This window comes from Mus musculus, chromosome 2 (genome assembly GCF_000001635.26).
Source record: "Mus musculus strain C57BL/6J chromosome 2, GRCm38.p6 C57BL/6J".
Classification (NCBI taxonomy): domain Eukaryota; kingdom Metazoa; phylum Chordata; class Mammalia; order Rodentia; family Muridae; genus Mus; species Mus musculus.
Window position 1 is genome coordinate 153,338,108 of NC_000068.7, and position 24,144 is coordinate 153,362,251.

A 24,144-nucleotide genomic window follows, 5' to 3' on the forward strand; every position below is an offset into this window, starting at 1 on the left:
TAGATAGGTCTGCTGTCAGAAGCAGAGTGGCATGCTCCAGGAGGAATGGAGGAAAGCTTTGTAGAGGACAGGACAGGTAATGAGTGGGTTTTGCCTACTGGGAAAAGACAGAATAGCATGCCAGACAAAGGGACAGGAACAAGTGCCTGGAGCATTCGTGGTGACTGGGGAATATGTAAGGCCTGGAGTGATGGAGGACCAGGGGGAGAATAGCTCAGGAGAATCTCAGCTCTACCCTACTTTCTGTAGCTGCTGTGTCAATGTATATACACCCCAGGAAGGAAGCACAGCTCTGCTTGTACCCCAGCATGCTCTACCAATGAGCTTTGAAAGTTATTTCCCTTTGCGATAACAGAAAGCAATTTTTTTAAATGCCCACAGTAAGCCTGTCTGCCACATGAGTTTTCTGGGCTTGGTTGGCAAACTTTCCACGAGTTTCCTCTGACGAAGTTCACCATGCAAGACATTCTGCTTGACACCACAGTTTTGGCCCCTAGGAGTAGGGCCAGGGAGACAACTTCCTTGCTGGGATTGAGAGCAGGTCAGTTAAACTCCTGCCATTTGCTTTGAAATATACTTGTCCAGGCAAAGAAGACTGCCAGTGGCTGTTCATAACTGCCCTGGATCACACCCTTCCCAAAGCTGGTGGGTGAGTAGTGGCACTGATCTGAGATTTTTCATAAAGAGCCTCCCTTTTAGGTATCCTGAGACAAGGTCTTGTGTAATCCTGAATGGCCCAGAACTCATGGTGTGAACTTAGTATGACTCATGCTGGTTCGGAATGTGATTGGTCTGCCTCACACCACCACATTTGGCTCTAAAATGATCAGTTGTAGAACTGTGCCAGGTGGTCAGGAGCAGAATGGCAGGCCCCGGGACACCTCAGAGCCAGGCTCATGAAAGCTAGACTGAAGTGCATGGCTGCCAAGTGGTGGTTCTCCTCTGCCGGATGCAACTTTAAGGTGGTAATGCTATGTGATAAAGTTGGCAGAGAAGACTTCACAAGACTCTCACTTACATACTCCTTGGTATGTATGCTTAAATGCAGTTTGCGTAATTGCATACTTAAGCACTGGAGTCAAACCAAGTGCTATAAGGTGGAGGTGCCAGGCCATGTTGAAGAGGAAAGACTCAATGAAAGGATCATGTCAGTACATTAGTAGGAATGGCCCATGAACGAGAGAGGTCTGAAGTCACAGCCGCCTGGACTTGTGTTACTGCTCTCAATAAGCCACTGTGGCTGTCTAGGTAGAGCAGACCCTGCAGAGCTGCTGAAGAGATTAAGCAGCCATCCTTCAGGCACGCGAGAGGAGGTGTATATTACTAAATATCACATAGAACTAGTAGTGACAGCCGGGCGATAAAGTATCAGCTCCTCCTGAAGGTCTCCTGTGTTCCTCACTACCTCCTATTTGTTAGTCCCTAGAGAAACATAGTTTTGCTTTGAGCCAGTGTTTCTTGTAGCACAGAATTATGTGCCCAAGAATGATCCTGAATTCATCCCTGCGTATACATTCCAACTGCTGGGCGTAAAGGGTTGTGGTACCGCATCTGGTTTTTGTGACAGTTTGACTATGTAGGCAAGGATTGCCTCAAACTCCTGGCAACCTTCCTACCTTATCCACCAAAGTGCTGGGACTGCACGTGTGCCATCATGTATAGAGTTAACAATTTCTCTTAGGATCCCAGTAGACCCTTGAAGTAGTGACCTTATTTTTCTTGTCTTTGTGAGGAATTATAATCAAAATAGGGCCATAGAAATGTAGACTATATGATTAAAGTGGCAGGTCAGTACAGTGCAGTGCAGTGGACATCTTTAACCACAGCACTCTGGAAGCAGACAGAGCTCATTGAGTTCAGGGACATTAATAGCAAGTTCTAGGCCAGCCAGGGTTACCTAGTAAGAACTGTTTCAACAATAAAAAATATCAAGTGTCAGAGAGAGGAATGAAGGGGTCCAGTTTACCCATCTGAGAGCAGTGGTTTGGGTTTTTCAGCTCTATGGAAAAGAGCAGGAAGGTGAACAAACTCAAATTAGTTTGAATCCTGGCTCAGGATTGAGTCCAGGATCAGAGACAAGTGGGATTATTTATTGTTGCAGTATTAGGGATCAAAGCCAGGGCCCTGTACAGGCACATGCAAGCCAATGTTCTGCCTCTGAGAGACATTCTTAGACTTGGACAGCACTTTTCTTCCCTGAACTCTGCTGTGGATTCTGCTCTGTCCATCAGAGCTCCAGAGGTAGGTGGGAACACCCTGGGCTCTGTTACAGAGTGCTTGTGTGTACTTGTGTTAAGAGGGCAATGACAGCTATCATGATGCCCTGGAGGTGCTTTCATTACTAGGTATAAGATGTGACAAATGACTTCAATAGTTAAGTGAGAACAACCCACTATCTCCCAAATGACCTGGGTTCACCATTTCTGATCCTGTGGGTTTGGGATCCAGCTCATTTGGATGATTCTGCTCTGGGCTTCACATGAGTTTGCAGTTACCATTGTTGGCCAAGGCTGAAGTCATTTGAAACTTGTCCTGGGTAATTGTCTGTAGCTCTCAGGCTGTAGGAGTGTTCTTGTGACACGGTGGCAGGCTTCCCTGAGAGTGCAATCCCACAGGACAAGGCAGAGCTGTGACGCCTTTTGTCTAATCTTAAGAGCTCAGTGATCATACCTGGAATTCCAGTACTTGGAGGCTGATGCAGGGGGATTGCTGAGGCTAGCCTGGGGTACTGAGTGGGATTCTAGCTTCAAAAAGCAAAATAATAGCCACACATAGTGGTACACACTCTTGGGAGGCAGAGGCAGGTGGATCTGAGTTTGAGGCCAGTGTACTCTTCAGAGTGAGTTCCAGGACAGCCAGGGCTACACAGAAAGACCCTGTCTCAAAACAACAGCAGTAGCAGCAGCAGCAGCAACAACAGCAACAGCAAAACAATAACATAAGCAGCCCCAGACAATATCACTTTATAGTGTCAGAAGATCTATGGTGACTCTGAATGTCTATTCCAGGTATTAAGAGAGGTTAAAAATTAGAAATGAGTCTTTAATGAGGAAATTTCTACCAGAAAACTTTATTCTGTCAGGAAATGTCATGTCCCAAAATTTTGATAAAAACCAGCTTAAGTCTCCCTTTGAGGCCACTCTACAGGTCCACCAAAGTGGGAAGATGAATCTATTATTAAAGATGTTCTTCCACTATTGGCTGATATTAATGAAACTTTACTTTTACATCATAATGGAGCACACATTCTAGATTTGGAAGATGTGACAGAAAAAATATATTTACTATATCACTATTATAACTGCCACTTTAAATGTTTTATTGTTTTTGAAGTAAAAACTTTTAAAGTTAAAATAATGCAATTTTTTAGCAAGTATTTTTTTTAAAGATTTATTTATTTTTATTATATGTAAGTACACTGTAGTTGTCTTCAGACACTCCAGAAGAGGGAGTTAGATCTCATTATGGATGGTTGTGAGCCACCATGTGGTTGCTGGGATTTGAACTTCAGACCTTCAGAAGAGCAGTTGGGTGCTCTTACCCACTGAGCCATCTCACCAGCCCAATGCAATTTTTTTGTACAGAAAAATTACCAGTAAACTAACTAGTCTTATAAAACCTAGAGAACTATTGTTAAACATTTTGGCAATTTAAATACCTTCTCCAGAGCATGGGAGACTAAAGAGTAGAATTTAAAAAACTGTGACTGGCCCAGGATTTATGAGTTAAGTCATGCATTGTGAGGGTAGATTTGGCAACACAACGAGACTGGGAATGTCCTGAAGTCTCTACTTTGCACTTGTGGAGACCTTCCTGGGTAAAATCTTATCTTAGTTTTTTCCCTACATGAGCGCTTTCCAAAACTGTTATGAGACCATTCAATAGGGGATAATTCCTCAGAGACTGTCTACAACAAAAGAATTACTGAGAATGGTTCATACACCAACAGTTTGACTGCCTACTATATGCCCAAGACTATGGCTGGCATTTGGGGTATACAGAAAAAAAATCCAAACAGATGCCAAATGTATAGTTACCAACCAAAAGCCATGCAAAGAAATGCAATGTGCAAAGGGGCTGGAGAGTTCCACATTAGCTGATCATCTGCAATGCTGAAGCTGAGAAATAGTGATCTCATCTATTCTTCTGAGATGGGGTCTTCCTGTGTTATCGAGGCTGTTTGTAAACTTCAGGGTTCAAGTGCTTCTCGAACTGTGTCATCCAAGTATGCAAGCATGTGCCACTTGTTCAGATCGCCCGTTGACTTTTGTCATATTCTCTGCTGTCCAATGACAGTGCTTGGTTGATGAAGTTGCATAACTTATTCAAGGCCACACAACTGGAGAACAGCTACGGTTTCAAACTCAGACCCACTGGAGTCCAGAACCAATTTTTTTTTTTTTTCAATTCTTAAAAAAAAAAGTATGTGTATCGGTGTTCTGCCCCACATGTATGAAATAGGCAGTTGTGAGGTACCATGTGGGTTCTGGGAATTGAACTCATGTTCTCTGTAAGAGCACTTGCCCTGAGCATCTCTCTCTCCAGCCCTAGAACTAGTGTTACCAGATCACAGTGAGGATCAGGGATTCTATGTCCTTTTGTGTCTCTCTGCTGTTTCTTGCTTGTATTATTCTTAATTTGTGTGCTTTGTTCATAAATTTGAAAACAATGACTCATCCCCAGACTGGGCGGGGTTGAACAGCAGTTCCGTTTATCTTACTCAGCCCATGGCACCCCTGTTAACTTTCAAAGGTCACCTGTAATAAAAGCACAGTGATAAAAACAACGTTAAATCACACTAAAAGCATGTATATGCTTGCTGCTTCTGACAAACTTGTGATTCTTGTTAATTAGGAAAAAAAAAAAAACACCACCAAAACCTCTTAAGGCTTAATAACCAAATCTAATTTTCAAATATTTCCCTCTCCTTTCTTTGGTAGAGTCTCTTAGATTGGCTTCAAAATATGGAGCCCAGGCTGCCTTTGAGCTTAAAATCTTCCTGCTTTCATCTCCCAAGTGATGAAATTAGACATGAGCTGTCTCACCCATTTCCAACACGTACCTTATACAGACCTCTGGAAGTACTACTTTCTCTTCATGCTTAATGAGGCTATTGTCACTAATTTGATTCTCCAAGGGTAGAGATCTTGAAATATTCATGTGATCTTCCCACAGCCTGTACCACTTGTGAAAACTAGGCAACTGCTTGCTGATACAAACTGAAAAGGTCTGACACAATGTTTGCATTGGGCTTTATTGGCTGTAACAAGTTAAAGCAATAGGAGCTTAAAGCACACTGAGAAAAGCCTGTTGCTTCCTGGGCCAGGAGTCCACATACTGAGTGGGTTTCAGTGGTTCCCTGCTCTAATCTGAGGCTGAAGTCAAGGTATGTATTTTCTTTTCTGGAAACTCTTGTTTCTGAGTTCATCTGCACTGTCAGAGTTCAGCTCCACTGGGTTGAATGACTAAGGTCCCTAATTCCTCACTGCTGTTGGCAGGTTTAGTCCTGATGCTGCTTACATTCCTTTGCTTTCTGCTACTTCAAAGCCAGTAACAGCAAACTGAATTGCTTCACATTTCCAAAACACCTATACTTTCTGGGACCCACGTGGCCCACTCAGAAGTCTAGGATGATCTTCCTAAGGTCTAAAATTGATCTGCAAAGCTCCTTTTTCCAATGAGTGTAATGGAGTTCTGGGTCCCCACCCATGGGTCAAGCCAACCTGCAATACTTAATAAGAACTTGTCCCAAAACATAAAGGGCTTGAAAGGTAGGACAGTGGTAAAGCATCTACCATGCATCTTGAGCCCAAGTCCCAACACAACAAAACACAAAGCCTGCATTTTACAGTCTTCCCTATTCAACCCTTCCAAGTGTGTGGCTTTGTTGGAGCTATGGATCAATTCAAAACATCTGAACCACTATCCTCTCAGAGGTGATTGTCTCAGCTGCAGATTGAAAAACTATAAGCAAAACTACCAAAGGCCAGGGTTAGTGGGGCATGCATTTTAATCTCACATGTATTAATGGGAGGCAGAGGTAAGACAATAGAAGCCCATTGACGCCAGCCTGTCCATATTGTGAGTTTTTGTTTCAAAATAAAAAAATAGTGAAATGGTGTTAGGATATGCTCAGGGATTGTGGGAGGTCCTCAGTTCAACTCTCTCCCCACCAACAGAGTCCTAATATACACCTAATTTAATCCCAGCACTTGGAAGGCAGTGGCAGGTGGATCTGAGTCCAGAGCTAACCTGGTCTACACAGTGAGTTCCAGGCCAGTCAGGTGTCTGTCTCAAAAACAAAACCTAAAATGTCAAAAACAATAACAATAAAATAATTTTAGATGTAGTTCTCCCCTCGCTTTTGGGATGAAATGAGAAGAGTGTTTCTGTTTATTGAATTTGAGTCTTGGGTGAGCACTAATAAGGACCGCTGAGTCCTTTAGGTACAAGGGTTGGACTGCTGGGTGATTTCTTCGTCTCAGCACTGGCTGCCTGTGTACTAACACCACAAGAGTACAGGGTGTTTTTTTACCCACATAAACCTTTCAAAAACTGTAAAACCTGGCCATCAATCCAGTTCAAGACTGTAGAGATGTTTCTGTACTTTGGGCCAACAAACACAGAAAAATAATGTTCTGGGTGCTTCAAACCTTATCATCCTGTCACTGCAATCAAGGAACAGAGGCTCCATTGCCCACTGTGTAGTAATAACAGCTCTCATTTATTCTACAGCAGAAGCCAAATTACATGAGCCTAATATCAGGATCTTCCACATTCTCTCCCATCTTCTAGATACTTCATGCTAATTTGTACCCCATCAAGGTTGTGGGATACTATGCTAACATTGATCAAACAGGCTCAGCGGGGTTAGGAGTAGTCAAGGAGTCACAACTAGGATTCTAAATCTAGGTTGGCTGACATTAGGACTTGACCTCTCTCCGGGCAACTGCGTCTAAATATACACTCAGGTGCATTTAGATTTCTGTGGATGGACCTTCAGTGTTTACCTACTATCGGATCATCAAATTCACCTGGCGGCAACGCTGCTGGAAACTGCAGGTGCATTCTCTGCAAACACACAGAGGTATTACAAGAGGAAATGGGTTAATCACCTAAGTCGGTCAATCGTGCAATAACCGTTTTACTGATATGAGTGTCTCTTTGCTTATTACTATGCGCCAGTTGACTCATTTAAGGGTGGGCCAAAAAGAAAAGTCCTGCTTTTTGTCACCCACCAGAAGTCCAGAAGAGAACTGTGTATGCGGTGGGGGATGGTGCAGTGGAAGCAGGGTAGCAGACTACCAACTCCAGATCCGAAACCGCACTGGACCCGCCACCAGAATCAAAAAAAAGCTTTGAACGGGTTAACCGCGCGCGCGGCCAGGGGGGAGTCCAGCCACCGCCCCTTCCCAGCACCACCTCCCAGAAACCCTCAGGCCTCCGCTAGTTCCCGAACCTCGCGAGACCCCGCCCCATCTTTTTCTGACCGACTTCCCGCCCCCTTCTTTACCGTGCTTGGAGCGCAGCGGGGTACGGAAGAAAGTGGGCGGAAAACAGGAGCCCGGGGCACTCCGGGAAATGTGGTCCAAGCACTTGAGGCAGCCATTTTCTTCCGGAGAGGGGTAGGCCAGGAAGCCAGTGAGGACTACAAATCCCAGCCACCCTTTCGGTTTGTTTTTGTTCAAAAAAAAAAAAAAAAAACCCACACTCCCCCTCCTCACTCTTCTCTCTCACACACACGCGGGCACACACATACACACACATACCCACGGCAGACACGCACGCATCCGAGCGTCGAAAGGAAAGCCGCGTCTCGCCATCCGGGCCCGCCCGCCACTAGTTCGCTCTTGGGTTTCCCAGCAGCGCGGGAACGCGGAGGCCGGAGCCGTGACCTCTGACCCCGTGGTTATGCGGAGCCGCCGCATTCCTTAGCCATCGCGGGGCTGCCGCTGCCGCTGCCACCGTGGGCGACTGACGCAGCGCGGGCGCGTGGAGCCGCCGCCGCCCCTCCCCCCAGCGCCACCCTCGCGCCGGGGTCTCGCTCTAGCCAGTCCCGGTGCGCCCGCCCTCTCCGGCCGCACCCGAGCCCTCGCACGCGCCGCCGCCGCCACGCGCCCCCCGCCGCTGCCGCCGCCTCCGCCCCAGCCCCGCGCCGCCACCGCCCCAGTCCGCCCCGCCCGAAGGACCCGCGTGGAGCCGCCACCGCCGCCGCGGAGGAGGAGGATGAAGGACAAACAGAAGAGGAAGAAGGAGCGCACGTGGGCCGAGGCCGCGCGCCTGGTGAGCCGAGCTGCCCGGGGGGCCGCGGCGGGGGGCGTAGGGGGTGGGCTCCGCGCGGCTCCCCGGGCGGGGGAGGGGCGAGGCCCTGCCCACCGCAGCAGGGGGCGGGGCCGCCCGGGTGTGGAGCTCCCGAGGTCCCGGGCCCGAGGAGGCTGGGACGCCTTTTCTCTGCATCCCCCCACCCCTTGAATTCCTGCGGAGGGGCGAGCTGGCAAGCGGCTCCTCCCCCCTCCGAGCGCCCGGGCGCCAGTCTCCCCTCCCCCCACGTTGGCAGCAGCAGCGGGGGGTCCCGGGGAAAGCGCCCGTTTATTCTTCTGCGGGGAGTTAGGTTTCCGGGAAAGGTCGGAAGTGCTTCCCCGGACTTCTTCGTGGGCAGAGGTGTGTGGGTCACTAAGACACCGTAGGGGTGGGAAAAGTGCCCCTGGTTTCAAGGACGCGAGAAGCATTTAGAGCGTTGGCAATTTAAACCAGGTGTGTGTCGGAAAGCAGTCGCTAAGGACCGATGTGAACCCTGAGTAGTGGTTCTCAAACTACTAGAGTGCCCGGTGGGAGCATACCTGGGGACTTTGTTTCAAACATTGGCACTAGGGCTCATTTTAAACACACTGAACTCGAGATTCCTCTGAGAAACAGTACTTTAGGCAGCTGCTTAAGCGATTGTTATGCCGGTGACCCTCGAATATTTAAATCACACTGAGCCCTGTGACTACAATGGGGGGTAGGCAGTTTGCAGAGGAGCAGAATACACTTTGCCAAGAATGTGTATCTGTTTGAGGCTTCCCTTCTGAGGGTTTAGTTAAAAAAAAAAAAAAGTAAATAGGTTTTTGAGCTCGCTACCTGCCCAGAGGATTTGTGGCTTTTCTGTTTCCCAAGCTTCAGTAGACTTGTGCGATAGCTTTCTTTTGGACTCAAAATACAAAGCCAAAAGACCGGAGGCATGTTCTTATGAAATGTTGCTGGTGACAATTCTAATGGTTTATACTTTTCTCGGAGATGTCACTTCCTCAGACTGCCACAGTGCAGGGTTATGGGTGCATCCTGCTTTTGTGTTGACGCCCTGTATTTTATATGTAATTGTTATAATTTAGTTTTAATGGTGGAGTGAAGCTCAGCTTTCTTCTAGCCGTTCCTTTTACTGGAAAGTGAGTTCTGTCTGCCTCAAAAGTGTTGGAGGTTGATAAAGATCTAGAGTGAACCCTTTTTTTTTTTAGAGTCTGTGAAAGCCGGTTATTCATTTACCCATGGCTGTTTGAGCTACCAGAGAATTTCCACTGGTATTCCTGATCATCGCTCTTCTCCTGTTACCCTGGGAACAGAAACAGGGATTGTTTGTGTGAAAGATGTAGTTTATTTTTTGCTTGGCATATGAAAATTGAAACTCCGAGGTGGTGTATTTTTCCTTCTGTGATTCAATCAAAACTAGAACTTTGCCTAGTATTTATGATTTTTGGAACTTAATGATTTCTTCATGCTTCTCTTAATAAATTTAAGTCTGAAGGAGCTTAGGAGAAAGCTAAAATGTAGGTTTTTTTATTTTATCATGGAAGTTGTTGGATCTTGACCATTGAAGTTCTAAGTTTCTGTGTGCAGGTGTTTATGACTCTGGGCACCCAAGGAATATTTGCTTGCCAGAACCCTACTTGTTAGAGGTAGGTGAAAGTACCTTCAGATCCTGTGTTATTTATGTCCTGACAGCTCTGAAATCTTCTCCTCTCAAAGCTCTTTGGGCTCTTATTAATTGAAAGGCTCTGGCAGTTTGGAATCCACTGTTATTTTAAGCCTCTTTAAGTTCTTAAATTTACTGTGGTTTGAATTCCAAGGTTAAGGTTGCTATTTCTATTTTATCATTGGCTCACCTTCAAGCTCAATTATCTGAAGTTATTTCTCTTTTTCTACTGTGGCTCTTCAGTTAAAAATAGTAATCTGAACAGGAATTTCTTTGTGGTGTAGTTGTACATTTGAAAGAGGACTTGTGGGAACATGGTATGCAATTTTGCATATCTTTTATGTGCTTTGTATTTTAGAATTTTCTGTGCTTTTTGTGGGGGTGGATGGGGGAGTGCAAAGTCGTCTTCCCATTAAAAAGAAAAAGTCCCGCTACACTGAGTGCTGGGAGTTTTTGCTTTTACTTCATAAAGGAACACCTGGCAAGCAGTGAGCTACAATGGCAATGCAGTCAGTTTTGCCACAAGGTTACTATTGGTAACTGCTTTTGGACAGTTGAAATTAGATCACATGTTATGGCGACTCATGTGCTTGTCAGGTGGGGGTTTCTAATCGCTCTTGGCCTTGCTCAAATTGGGGAGTAGATAATAACCTTATATATGCCATTTTGACGTAGGAAAGCTTACAGGATTCTGGAGAATTCTAGCAGAGTAGCCGACTCCTGCAGATGGGTTTTTGCAGTTGTTAGATTTAAGAAGTGGACATTCTTCTCTCAGATGCCTTACAGAGTGCATGGCATTTCTAGCTATCGGAAGTAGAGATGTGGAATAAATATGCCATCTTGTTAGGAACAATTTGGGAGAAACAGCCAAGGAGATTTTCTTTTAAATTGTGTACTACACTTAAATAGATTTCTCTGGCTTTTGAGAAATGCTACATTGCATGCTTTGTTTTTGCTCTGATTCATGTCTGAACATTCTTTTTTTTTTTTAAGATGTATTTATATTTATTTATTTATTTATTTATAAGTACCTAAGTACACTGTAGCTGTCTTCAGATGCACCAGAAGAGGACGGCAGATCTCGTTACGGTTGGTTGTGAGCCACCATGTGGTTGCTGGGATTTGAACTCAGGACCTTCGGAAGAGCAGTCGGTGCTCTTAACCGCTGAGCCATCTCTCCAGCCCATGACTGAACATTCTTATATCAAACATTTTTTTCCTTTCAAGTAGAGAGTTTTTTCTTTCCTTCAAAAAAATATGTGGTCTAGAAAGACTAGCAATAGAGCACTGCTGGATTGTTCTGAAAACTAGTGGTTTATATACAATTTTAATGAAAATGAGTACTTTATATCTTCATACGTAATATCTCTTTAGAAGTTTTTTTTCTTCTGTTTTAAGATTCTCAGGGTCTTTCTGGCTACTGTTTAAATAATTGGTAGGTATTTTTTTCAGTCATGCTCTTTTTTTCCCTTGTAGGAGATTTGTTAGATTTGTGTGTGTGTGTGTGTGTGTGTGTCAGTGTCAGGAGAGGCCCAGAGTTAAACAGGTATTTTGGTTTCTGTCTTTTGTTTAGGAATAAATATGCTTAGTTCCTCACTTCCCTTTGAAGTATCCTGGCTTGGGAGATTACTTTTACTGTGGAACAATGGGTTCACTGAAAAAGAGATTTGACTCTGCTGATATAGATTAGGGAGTGCTTCCAGAGGGAAGGTAGTTTCTGATCTGAGCCTTGAACAGTTAGTGAGATGTAGGTAGGCCTGTCACAGAGGCAGAAGCTGATGAAAAAAACATGGCTGAAGGAGGAGAGAAAAACTACATGGGTGTGAATATATTTGCAAAGTGTGCAAATGGGGTGAAACAAAGAGGAATTGCAGGTATGAAGATGTGTGGGTCGGTGAGGCAGTCTTGCTGGGGGGCAGATAGGTTATTGAGAGGCTTTGTGTGCCCAGCTTCTGGGCACCTACGGGTGCTTACTCAAGTTCTTTTCAATTTGAAAAATGACCCTGAGAGGAAAGTCTTAATACTTGAAGAGTGAGAGATTCCCCCTTTGGCTCAGGTTGGATAGGTACATAGGTACTTGCTTCAGTTTGGAAGAATAGAATTGAAATCTTATCCTGTCTTATTCTAAAGCCTGCACTTTAGTGGCTGGCTGGGTTCTGGAAACATACTTTCTGCTGCTTATGGAGAGACAGAGTTGCTGAAGATGATTTTGAAATAGGAACATGAAGGTAGACTGTGTGGTCTGCTACAAGGCAGGTTCCGTGTGGTTTTAAGTGAGGGATAATCACAAACAGGAATGGATTTGAGAACAGGGCTGGACTCAAGGATATAATTGAAAAAGCTGTTGTGTTGGGTCACTGGCTGTGGTAGTGAGCCAGGTAGATGAGAGCGAAGGGTGCTACATGTGTGTTGTTAAATTAGGTGCCAATTAAGGTAAGGAATGTAGGGAGAAAGGGTAGGGATGGAGGGGGAGATAAAGGAGAGTTGCTCAGGTGAATTAGAGTTGAATGAGTTAAGAATGGACAGTTAGACTGATGAGTCATACAGAACTACTTGACTCTGAAGCTTGGGAGAAGTCGGGTAGAGGTAGATAGGGTCGGAGTCATCAGGGTTAGAAGCAGCACTAGTAACTGACAAGAGCAGTGTCAAAATGAACAGAGAGGCTAAGGAGGAAAAAGGGGAGGTTTGCTTTAGTATTTCCTTCTCCAAACTCTGACTTCCTTTAGTGATAAGGTCTGTTGTAGCCTTCCTTTGGAACTTCCTGCCTGCCCACCCCACCCCCATCCCCCTTTAATAAGTGACAGAACTTGGGTGTTACACTTGTTAGCTTGGAGTGCCTGCAGCAGCTGCTCAGGTGTCGAAAGTGAGATAATGAAATGACAACGTTCTTTTCCTGTTAGAGGAGCATTTCTGAAACAGCTCAACTTTGTGAAGATTGCTGAGGAAGTACATTAGTTACAGACCTAGTTACTGATGGACTAACACAGGCAGGAAATTAGGTTCCTCATTGTTATGTGAGTCACAGAGAAAACTTACAGCATCGTGTTGTCGAGTGACAAAATGTACTGTGGCAGTTAACCCCAGAATTTCATGGTTTAATGGGAAAGAACTGAAGCTGGGCATGGCTCACACTTGTAATCCCAGCACTTGGTAGACAAAGGCAAGCGGGTCTTTGTAAATTTGAGACTGACCTAGTCTACATAGTCAGTTGCATGTCAGATGGGACTGCATAGTGAGACTGTATTTTAGAAAAACTTCATATATACACACATACCCAGATGAGATAAGGGAATTAGTCAAAACTTTTTTTTGGAGGCTAGTTTTTATTATGTAGCCTGGCTGGTCTTGAAGCCACAGAAACCTGCTTCTGCTGGGATTAAAGGCATGCGCCACCACACATGGCCTTGGAAGGTCCTTGAGTAAATTTCAATCTTGTCATGTATTTTGCAGAAGTTTTTTGTTGTTTGTTTTGTTTTGTTTTGAGACAGGCCTCATAAGAGGTTGCCCTGCCTTCTGAGTGCTGGGATTAAGGGCATGTGCCACTGTTGCTCAGTTACAGTCTATATTTAACGACATTAAACTATGCAGTTTCCAGAGCTGCTAAGGTCTTATATATTATTACACATTGATGTTAAAGTAGCTGTCCTTAGAATTGAGAATTAGAATATTTTCATGTAATTGTGGCTTTTTTTCCCCCTAATTGCAGTGAACTTTCAGTGTACTGCTAAGAGTGTGATTTGAATCTGAAGTAATTGTTTTAATGCCATGTTGGGGCTTTGCACTTCTGCCATCGAGCCATATCTATAGCTCCAGAGTCATTTTGATAGTGGTAAATCTCTGGGGCTGGAGAGATGGCTCAGCGGTTAAGAGCACTGACTGCTCTTCCAGAGGTCCTGAGTTCAAATTCCAGCAACCACATGGTGGCCAACAACCACCCATAATGAGATCTGATACCCTCTTCTGGAGTGTCTGAAGACAGCTACAGTGTACTTACATATAATAATAAATAAATCTTTTAAAAAAGAAAAAGATAGTGGTAAATCTCACCTGTCACTGACAGCTCCTCATAGCAGGCCATGCTACAGACTAATGAACGTTTCACACTGAAATCAGAACGTTTCTGTTTTCTCAGGTGTTAGAAAACTACTCAGATGCTCCAATGACACCAAAACAGATTCTGCAGGTCATAGAGGCAGAAGGACTGAAGGAAATGAGGTTTGTATTGCTCTTACTGTTTAAATGACATATGTGCCTGTGAGAGTCATCTGTTGGTCTATCTGTGGTTGTGTATGTAATGGTAGTGTATCTGGTGTGTATTTTGAGGGTGGGAGTGGAGTGGGTAAACATCTGTTTGTTTACATCAGAAATACAGTCTTTCACAAGACCTTACCTAGGTCTTGACTTACAGCTAGAACTGGGTTCTTCTTTTCTTTTCTTTTCTTTCCTTTTTTTTATTTACATGAGTACGCTGTAGCTGTCTTCAGACACACCAGAAGAGGGCATCAGATCCCATTGCAGATGGTTGTGAGCCACTATGTGGTTGCTGGGAATTGAACTCAGGACCTCTATCAGTGCTCTTAACCGCTGAGCCATCTCTCCAGTCCGGAGTTCTAACTTTCTAATACAGTTTTGTTTTTTTGTTTTTGTCTTTTTTTATTTTTATTTTTATTTTTTTATTTTATTTTATTTTTGGTTTTTTGAGACAGGGTTTCTCTGTGTAGCCCTGGCTGTCCTGGCACTCACTCTGTAGACCAGGCTGGCCTCAAACTCAGAAATCCGCCTGCCTCTGCCTCCCAAGTGCTGGGACTAAAGGCGTGCGCCACCACGCCCGGCTCGTTATTTTGTTTTTTAAGGTAAGGTCTCATTGCAGCTTTACCTTCTCGTAGACTCTTGTTTTCAAGTTTTGGTAATAGAGAAGGAACAAATATATATATTCTTTTCTCTATACTCTTTATACACAGGCCTGAAGTCTTTTCCTTTCTGATCCAAGAAAAATGGTCTCGGTGCCATTACACCCTCTATCTATCTACTCACTAATTTAGTCATTCACTCCTGTTTCTAAGTCTCTTGCAGCCCAGGTGGCTTCCAAATTGCTGCTCAGCTGAGGGCTTGCCTTGAATTCTGATCCTCATGTTTCTACCTTGCCATCCACAAGTAGCTAATTTAGCCAGTTGTGATGCAAATATACTAAGGAGTAATTTGTGGAATTTGATACAATGTAGTTTTCCTGGAGAACAAAAAAATACAGAAGTAATTGGAGGCATAAAAACCAGGGGTGCCTTTAATTCGGTTCTTTTCTCATCATTATACCAATTTCTCCTTTTTTACTTTTTTTTATTCATCTATATCTGTCTATCCATTTATTTTTTTTGAGACAGGATTTCCCTGTGTAGCACTGACTATCTTGGAATTTATTCTGTAGACCAAGTTGACCTCAACTCAGATCTACTTGCCTCTGCCTCCCAAATGCTTGAGTTAAAGTCATGTGCCACCTCTACCCAGTGAAAAAAACCTTTTTATTGTTATTGTGTGTGTTTTACACTAGTGTATGTCTAAATGGTGTGCATTTACTGCCTATGGAGGCCAGAAGAGGGCATTGGGACAACTGGAACTGAAATTACATACAGTTGTGAACTGCTAATGGGTACTGGAAATTTGAACCCAGGTCCTCTGGAAGAGCAGTTAATATTGTTCTTTTTTTTTTTTTTTTTTGGTTTTTCGAGACAGGGTTTCTCTGTGTAGCCCAGGCTGCCCTGGAATTCACTGTAGACCAGGCTGGTCTCGAACTCAGAAATCCACCTGCCTCTGCCTCCCGAGTGCTGGGATTAAAGGCGTGTACCACCACGCCTGGCCAGTTAATGCTTTTAACACCACTGAGCCACTACCTCAGCTATTTCCCCACCCACCTTTCTTTTTAATGTGAGCGAGGAAGGGGGAGTCCATAGAGTAGCAGTCCTTTTTTGGGGCTTGGAACAAACAGCATTTTGTCTGTGGTGGATATTGCATACATGCTTATGTATGTGCAGGGGCGTGGCGTGTGTTAGATCAGAGGACAACTTTGGATGTCATTCTTCCTTGCTTTTTGAGAAAAAGGGTCTCTTATGGGACCTACTGCTTGCAAATTGGGCTGTGCTGGTTTGCTACCAAGCCTGTCTCTGTCTCCCCAGCACCAGGACTGCAGGCGCCTGGCTACCATGCCTGCTCTAGGTTTTTTTTTTTGTTTGTTTGTTTGTTTGTTTTGTTTTGTTTTTTTAACATGTGGTTTTTGGGGTGTGAAGTCTGGTCTAAGTGTTTGCTTGAGAAGCACTTTATTGAAGGAGCCCTAAGCCCTAATTTCTCCTCAGCCCTAAGCAGTTAGTGTATTATATTGCTAATCACATTGTAGGCATTTAAAGTGAGAAGTTATTTCTCAGGTTGCATATTCTTTAGCTAATGTATTGTGGGATGGGATGCTTGGGGTTGCCTCCAGCCTATCTATTTGACTGTAGCTATGCACTTTACAGTGTGATAATTATGCTGTGTTTTTCCTCCCATGTGCTCTTCTCCGTCATCACGCTGATGTCTTCCCTGCTGCTGGATAACTCTATCAATAGAAGGTAAATTAGTCGCTTGTTTGTGCTTTTGTTTTTCTAGGAATTGTAGCACTCAGGATGAGTGAGCAGCTCTGTCCTTGTAGTTAGGTGCAGTGTGCACTAGTCACAGAAGGACTTGGCCAGGGTGTTACCTCCTTGTAGGAGAAGCTAGCACAGCCAATTGACGTTCTAGATTTTGTACCCACTTGGCTTTTTTTTTTTTTTTTCCTCCATTTGACTTTTTTTTTTTTTTTTCCTCCACTTGGCTTTTAGTAACTGCTTTTTGTTGAAAGTTATTTTTAGCATTCAGTGTGTTTCAAAGTAGAATTATTTTTTAATGGCTTTTTTATACTCATTTTTCTTTTTGTTTTTTGAGACAGTACTCAATTTATTTTTAACACTATGTAAATTAACATTGCTAGTTTTGAAAAACAAGGGCTTAAGATACATTTTTTTTTTTAAACATAGCAAGGAGAAGGAAGAAAACATGCACAGGTGAACCCTAGCACTCACAGTCCAGTGACAAATGTAATAATAGGTATCTGTCCAGTTTTGATACCTTTTTCAGTGTTAAGATTAGTAAATGTTTAGTAAATGTTCTATCTCGTGAAGTTATCATTTTTAGCCTTCTATCTAGTTGGGTATTTAAACATTATGCTAACTCCATTTGATGGCTTTTTTTCTTTGTAATGAAATCCGTAGCTGAGACTCATCCATTCCCTTTCACAAGAAAGAAAATCAAATTGTGGGTAGAAAATATTAGAAAATATTTAAGTGCAAAAATAAAGTATAGGCATATCATCAGGATTCAGTGCCATTTAGTCTGGTGTTTTCATAAAGCTATGTGGCAGTGTTTGGGCTGATAGTATATATTGCAGTGTAGATACTAGAAAACCTGTTTTTGTTTTTGTTTTGTTTTTTTCGAGACAGGGTTTTTCTGTATATCCCTGGTTGCTCTGGATCTCACTTTGCAGACCAGGCTGGCCTCAAACTCAGAAATCTGCCTGCCTCTGCCTCCTAAGTGCTGGGATTAAAGGCGTGTGCCACCACCGCCCAGCTCTGTTTTTGTTTTTTATTCAAAATGTTTATTACATTTTACTTAGTGTTTGTGAATATTGGGGAGGGGGCATATAGAGGTAAGAGAACAACTTACAGGAGTTGGTTCAGGTCTTCAGGACTGGTGGCAGGTAATGTGTTTTTCGGGTTGGGATGTTAACTCATGGCTGCCAGAACAAAGCATCAGATGCTAAAGGTACTGATAACTGTTGTAAGCAGCCGAATGTGGGTGCTAGAAACTGAGCTCCAGGCCTGTTAACTGCTGACTTCTCTCTCCAGCCCCAAGAACCAAAATAGTTACTTTTTATTTTTATTTTTTATATATTTATTTTTTTGATATGGGGACTTATATTAAGTAGTTCTGACTGCTCTGGAACTTACTATGTAGATCAGGCTAAACTTAAATTCATAGAGATCAGTCTGCCCCTACCTATGTCTCTCGTGCTGAAAGTAAAGGCATGTGCCAAAAGTTTTGTGGGGTTTTTGTTTTTGTTTTTTTGACAAAGGGTTTTCCTGTGTATCTCTGGCTGACATGGAATTAACTCTATAGACCCGGCTGGCCTCAGACTCAAAAATCTGCCTGCCTCTGCCTCCTGAGTTTTGGGATTAAAGGCATGTGCCTAATGTAAAATTTCATTACAGTGTATTATGTTTCTGTTTTTGAGCAGATTCTCATAATATAGACCAATATGGCCTGGAACTGACTATGAATCCAGACTTTGGCTTCTTACTCAGCTTTTTGAGGGCTGAGGTTATATGAATGAATTAGCACACCAGGCTAAGATGCTAAGATATGTGCTTTAAAACTTGTTAACATAGCACTTGGAAATGTTTTAATTTTCAGTTTGTGTGTATGGCATATATACTTGGTTACACTCGGAGGCCAAAAGAGGGCATAAGTATCCCCCGTAGCTAACAGTGTTAATAGGTTGTGAGCCACCCACACTGGGAGTCAAAATCTGGTCCTCTGTGAAAGCAGTCAGTCGACTCTTGTTTTTGTTTCTTCAAGGTAGGAGACAAGTTTCTTCACTCTGTAGGTCAGGCTGGCCTCAAATTCAGAGATCTCTGCCTCCTGGGTGCTAGAATTAGAGGTATGTGCCACCACACCTGGTCTCTACATTTTTTAGAGCTTGGTTCGTATTGTCAGGAAACACTAAAGATGTGCTTGGTGTGTATTGTGAATTGTTATGCTCCACAACCTAGACTCTGAGTGGGACTTCTATGAATTGCAGTTGTTTATCTTCACTGCTTTCACAATAGGTTTGTGAAAACATTGCTTCTGTTTTTGCTTTACTTCCTGGTTTGGAAATGAATTAGAGGAGCTGGATATTTGGTAAGTAGACGCCAACTTTTGTGATCTATTTCTGTTTTTTCACTCTTTGCAGTGGGACATCCCCTCTTGCGTGCCTCAATGCCATGCTACATTCCAACTCAAGAGGAGGAGAAGGGCTGTTTTATAAATTACCTGGCCGCATTAGTCTTTTCACACTCAAGGTAAAATGATTTCTCAGTGCAGTGGTCCTCAAGACTTTGTGCATAAGAGAAACCTGGTGGGTTTGGAATGGTGCTAATGGATTGATTGTCTTTCCTAATACCAGTCAGGTATCACTAATGTCTTGGTCCTCAATGGTACTCTGAGATGCTGTAGTCTTTTTTTTTGGGGGGGGTGGTGGTGGTTTGGAGACAGGGTTTCTCTGTGTAGCCCTGGGTGTCTTGGAACTCACTCTGTAGACCAGGCTGGCCTTGAACTCAGAAATCCACCTGCCTCTGCCTCCCGAGTGCTGGGATTAGAGATGCTGTCTCTTAACAGACTATTAGGAGTTACTAAGTTCTATCAACTGTTGTTTCTGTTCAGCTTTGCTTGTCTGTACCTTAGTAGATACATGCAATTGAAAGATAAGCATGTGTAGTGATGATTACAGATTTGCCTTAGTAAGGATTTTGTTTGTAATAATATTGTCAGGGATAATTACTGTGCAACTCTAATGAACCTACTCTATGGGAAGTAACCGAAATGTGAGTATCAGCATTTACTAAGTGACACTAATTACAAGGAGGAGGAGTTCAGAATAAACCTTATTTACTGAAGGAATAATTATTTTTCTACCATTTCTGATATATTTGACTGTCATTTAGGGCTGATATAAATAATTTAGATTTTGTGGACCTAGTGGCTCTGTCAAAACTACTCAGCTCTGTTATGGTATCAGGAAAACAGCTATCTCCTCTGACTCCCGCTCGCTCTCCCTTACTCCCCCCACCTCGCTCTCTCACTTTCTTGCTCTCTCGCTCCTTGCTCTCACACACATCTTTTCTAAAAACAGTTTTAATGTATACCAGCTTTTATTGCTTTTTCTTCTTATTTCATAGAATATTCTTGTTTTAGAGACTGACTTTCTTTGTAGTATATTCTGGCCTTGAGCTCACTTGATTGCTCACACTGGCCTGAAGCATGTGTATGACTTTTGTCATACAAGTACTCGAATTGCATGGGATTGTCACCATTGCCTGCCTTTACAGTGTTGCAAATATGGAAAAACACCTTGGTAACAAAGAAGGGTTGGAGGGATGGCGGGATGGCTTCAGTGGTTAAGAACACTGGCTGCTCTTACAAAGGACCAGCACTTGATTCTGAGCGCCTATTTGGTCCCTCACAACCTTCTGTAACTCAGTTCCAGGGGTTCTAGTACCTTTTTCTGACCTCCATGGGTATCAAGCGTGCATGTGGTATACAGACATATAAAGGGAATAAATAATAAAACAACAGTAAAAGAAAGCAAATGGTAAAAAGTACCCTTTTTGGTTTGTTTTTTTTTTTTTTTTTTGTAAAAGGTACCGTTTTGGGGAATTGGGGAGATTCAATAGGCAAAAGCAGTTGTTTACTCATGAAGTCTGGAGTTCACTCAGGTAAACAGCTAGATATGCATGTGGTGGTATGGGTGATGGGTGATGGGAGTGATGTACCACTCCTCACTACCTGTGGCAGGGAAAGCAGACACAGAGGGAATGAAAGCTGGCCCCAGTGGATGGTCCTGTTCCTCCCCTGGTGGCACAGGGTACAGGAATGCGGGTGGGCTGATCAAAGTAGCTACCACCTAGGCTTAGATCCTGGGCTTTGAGTTGGCCCACCCCTATATCTATCCAATCTTGGAAATGGTGGAACTTGTGAAGGGGTTGGTCCTGCAGAACCAAAGCAGCAGGATCTCTATGACACAGGGCAAGGACAATAACAGGATAGCCTAGAGGAGTCCTGGTGGTGAGGGACCAATGACTCATTGTAATGAACATTTACAAGTAAGGATGTGTGGACAAAAGGATATATTATGCGATACACTATAGCTTCCACAAGATGTTTTTTGTTTTGTTTTTTATATTTGTTTTCTTTGGGGGGTACACTGAAAGGCCAGAGGGTGGGTACGAAGGGACAACAGATGAATGGGATTGGGGTACATGATGTGAAATTCACAAAGAATCAAAATAAAAAGTTTTAAAAAGGGGAATGGGGAATACAGAGATGGCTCAGTGGTTAAGAATACTGACTGGGGGGCTGGTGAGATGGCTCAGTGGGTAGGAGTACCCGACTGCTCTTCCGAAGGTCCAGAGTTCGAATCCCAGCAACCACATGGTGGCTCACAACCATCCGTAACAAGATCTGACTCCCTCTTCTGGTGTGTCTGAGGACAGCTACAGTGTACTTACATATAATAATAAATAAATCTTTAAAAAAAAAAAAAAAAAAAAAAGAATACTGACTGCTCTTCCTGAGGTCCTGAGTTCAATTCCCAGCAACCACATGGTGGCTCACAACCATCTGTAATGGGATCTGACGCCCTCTTCTGGTGTGTCTGAAAAGAATGGCAGTGTACTCATACACATAAAATAATAAATCTTAAAAAAAAAAAAAAGCTAGGCATGACTTAAATGCCTGTCAGTAACCCTAACACATTGTTGGCTTAGAGACAGGAAGATGGTTGGGGCTTGTGGCTACAAAATTAGTGAGACACTGGACCTGAAGGGAATGACATAGAAAGTGATAAAGCAGAACAAGTGTTGTTCTTCTTTGGCCTCTCCGAGGGCACACCTGAACACATGTGTGTTTATAGTTGTATACAAACATAACACACAATGAGCAGTTTAGGATGGAGATGCAGATAATTGTAGAGTATGTCTGAGGTGGTATGTTAATCCCCTTGCATTTTTCATTAGTGGAAAAAGCAGAGGGGGATAAATTGAAAGAGATAATTGTTACATTCTTTTTGGGTTTGGGTTTGGGTTTTTGTTTTTTTGTTTTTGTTTTTTGAGACAGTGTTTCTCAGTATAGCCCTGGCTGTCCTGTAATTCACTCTGTAGATCAGGCTGGCCTCGAACTCAGAAATCTGCCTGCCTCTGCCTCCCGAGTGCTGGGATTAAAGGCGTGCACCACCATGCCCGGCTCATTTTAATTATTTTTAAAAATAATACTGCTCCTTTGTAGATTAATACTGTAATCATTTTGTTTGTTGGGGTGTAAAAATCTCATTTAAAATTCAACAACCTATTTAGACAATACCTTTTGTAGTTCTGTAACCTTTAGGGGGAAAAGACATTCTTTCTAATGCTTAAAATCCTAAAGGTTTTTTTTTTTTTAAAGATTTATTTATTTATTATATGTAAGTACACTGTAGCTGTCTTCAGACACACCAGAAGAGGGCGTCAGATCTTGTTACGGATGGTTGTGAGCCACCATGTGGTTGCTGGGACTTGAACACTGGACCTTTGAAAGAGCAGTCGGGTACTCTTACCCACTGAACCATCTCACCAGCCCAATCCTAAAGTTTTTAAGGAAGGAAAAAATGTCAAGTCATCCAGCCTGTTTTCACTCTGGCACATAGAGTGCTGGATCTGTACTCCTCTGTCTGTATGGCAGTACTTGCAGCTGGGTTAGGAACTGGGTCCCAGGTCTCAGTGTGCCAGGTTAAAAAAAGTGTTTCTTCAGGTTTGCAGCCATTGGCCACTTTGTCTTTCAAAACATCTTTTTTGTTTGTTTTTTGTTTTTTCGAGACAGGGTTTCTCTGTGTAGCCCTAGCTGTCCTGGAACTCACTCTGTAGACCAGGCTGGCCTTGAATTCAGAAATCTGCCTGCCTCTGCCTCCCAAGTGCTGGGATTAAAGGCATGTGCCACCACACCTGGCACTTTTCTTTTTTTAAGCTTTGGTTTTATTGTATTGGTGTTTGCCTATATATTTGTAAGGAAACCACTCAATACCTAGAGCTTACAGGAGTTTGAAGAGGGCAGGATCCCCAAGAACTAGAGTTACAGATGGTTGTGAGCTAGCTGCCATGTAATCCCTGAGAACCAAACTTGAGTCCTCTGTAAGACCAAGTTGTGCTCTTAACTACTGAGCCATTTTCTTAGCTCCAACAAAGACTTAGTTTGTATTTTATTTTATTTTATTTTACTTTATGTGTATAGTGTTTTATATGCATGCACATCTGTGTATCATGCTTATACTTACCTGATGCAGAGGCTAGAGGAGGACATTGGATCCCCTAGAACTAGAATGACTCTTAGGAGTTGCCATGTAGGTGTTGGGAATTGAACTGGAGTCCTTTCTAAGATCACTAAGTACTTACAACTGCTGAGTCATCTCTCTCCAGCTGCAAGATTGGTGTCTAATGTCAGCAGATTCTTTCATAGCTATAGGTAGAACTGCTCCAATGGGGGCAAGAAAAAAAAATTAGACATTAACTTGCTGAACAAGAAGAAAAAAATAATCTAAAAGCTATACATTTTGTTTATAACAGAAATGGAAATAAGCAAGAGGAAATAGACAAATCAGCTGACTTGAGTGGGGTACCATTATCTTAACAATTTTCAGATCCTGAGATGAGCACTTTTGTTATGCCTGGTTGGTTTGAATTTATAGTTTAGATTGTCTTTACATTTTACTGACATTTCTTACTGTTTGCTTTTGTTTCATGTTGGAAAAGTGGTTAGTATGTGTCCGTGCTACTGCCCTGGAGGTGTAGGACAGGGTGGTGATGCACATGCCTTCTAGTCTTAGACCTAAAGTGTGGGGGTGGCGGGATGGAGAACTCAAGGTCATCTTTGGCTACAGAAGGTTTGAGGCTCTCAAGACCGTGTCTCAAAAACAAAGGATTGGATGAGAAGTTCATCAAGGTCAGGGTTTTAGCCAGGCATGTGGTATGTTACTTGCAGTGTAACACTGAAGAGTTCAAATTGATCACACAAAAATATGTAAAGCCCTTTTATGTCATAAAATGGGTATATAAATGGAGATTTCAATTGCTGTGAATTGAAACAATAACGAGGGACTGGAGTGTTTTCTCTTGTGGTTTCTGTCATTACCACTTAAGCAGTGACTTAAACTCCTAAGCCATCTTCTGTGACCCTTCGGTCTCTTTTGAGTGCTTTCTGGGTTAGACATCAATAAGACTGACTACCATTATAGCATCTTTCTGTATGAAAAGTAAGCTAGCTATGCGTATTTTTTTTCCTCTTATTTATGATGTGTTTGCATTATTGGCTACTCACTTCTTTCAATTGTTTTTATTAGTAGTATTATT

General features: G+C 43.1%; 1 protein-coding gene and 1 long non-coding RNA gene across 4 annotated transcripts in view; one reads left to right on the top strand and one right to left on the bottom strand.

The window, feature by feature from the left end:
- Positions 1-3,049: 3,049 nt before the first annotated feature.
- On the bottom strand, positions 3,050-7,703 carry 2500004C02Rik (RIKEN cDNA 2500004C02 gene). The gene is made up of 2 exons (NR_040318.1): positions 7,514-7,703; positions 3,050-4,757 (listed from the first exon to the last, which is right to left on the bottom strand). It is a non-coding gene; the product is annotated as an RIKEN cDNA 2500004C02 gene (long non-coding RNA).
- A 19-nt stretch (positions 7,704-7,722) lies between these two features.
- Asxl1 (additional sex combs like 1) overlaps positions 7,723-24,144 on the top strand; it is a 58,178-nt gene continuing 41,756 nt past the window's right edge. Inside the window, exons 1-4 of one of the 3 annotated variants that reach the window (NM_001039939.2) lie at positions 7,723-8,283; positions 14,082-14,164; positions 16,543-16,545; positions 18,963-19,071. In NM_001039939.2, coding sequence (NP_001035028.1) covers positions 8,227-8,283; positions 14,082-14,164; positions 16,543-16,545; positions 18,963-19,071 — 252 coding nt within the window. In that variant the 5' untranslated portion in view covers positions 7,723-8,226. Of the gene's footprint in view, positions 8,284-8,643; positions 8,755-14,081; positions 14,165-16,542; positions 16,546-18,962; positions 19,072-24,144 lie in introns of those variants that run through there. The other 2 variants (XR_374455.4, XM_030250609.1) reach the window with 2 other exon arrangements.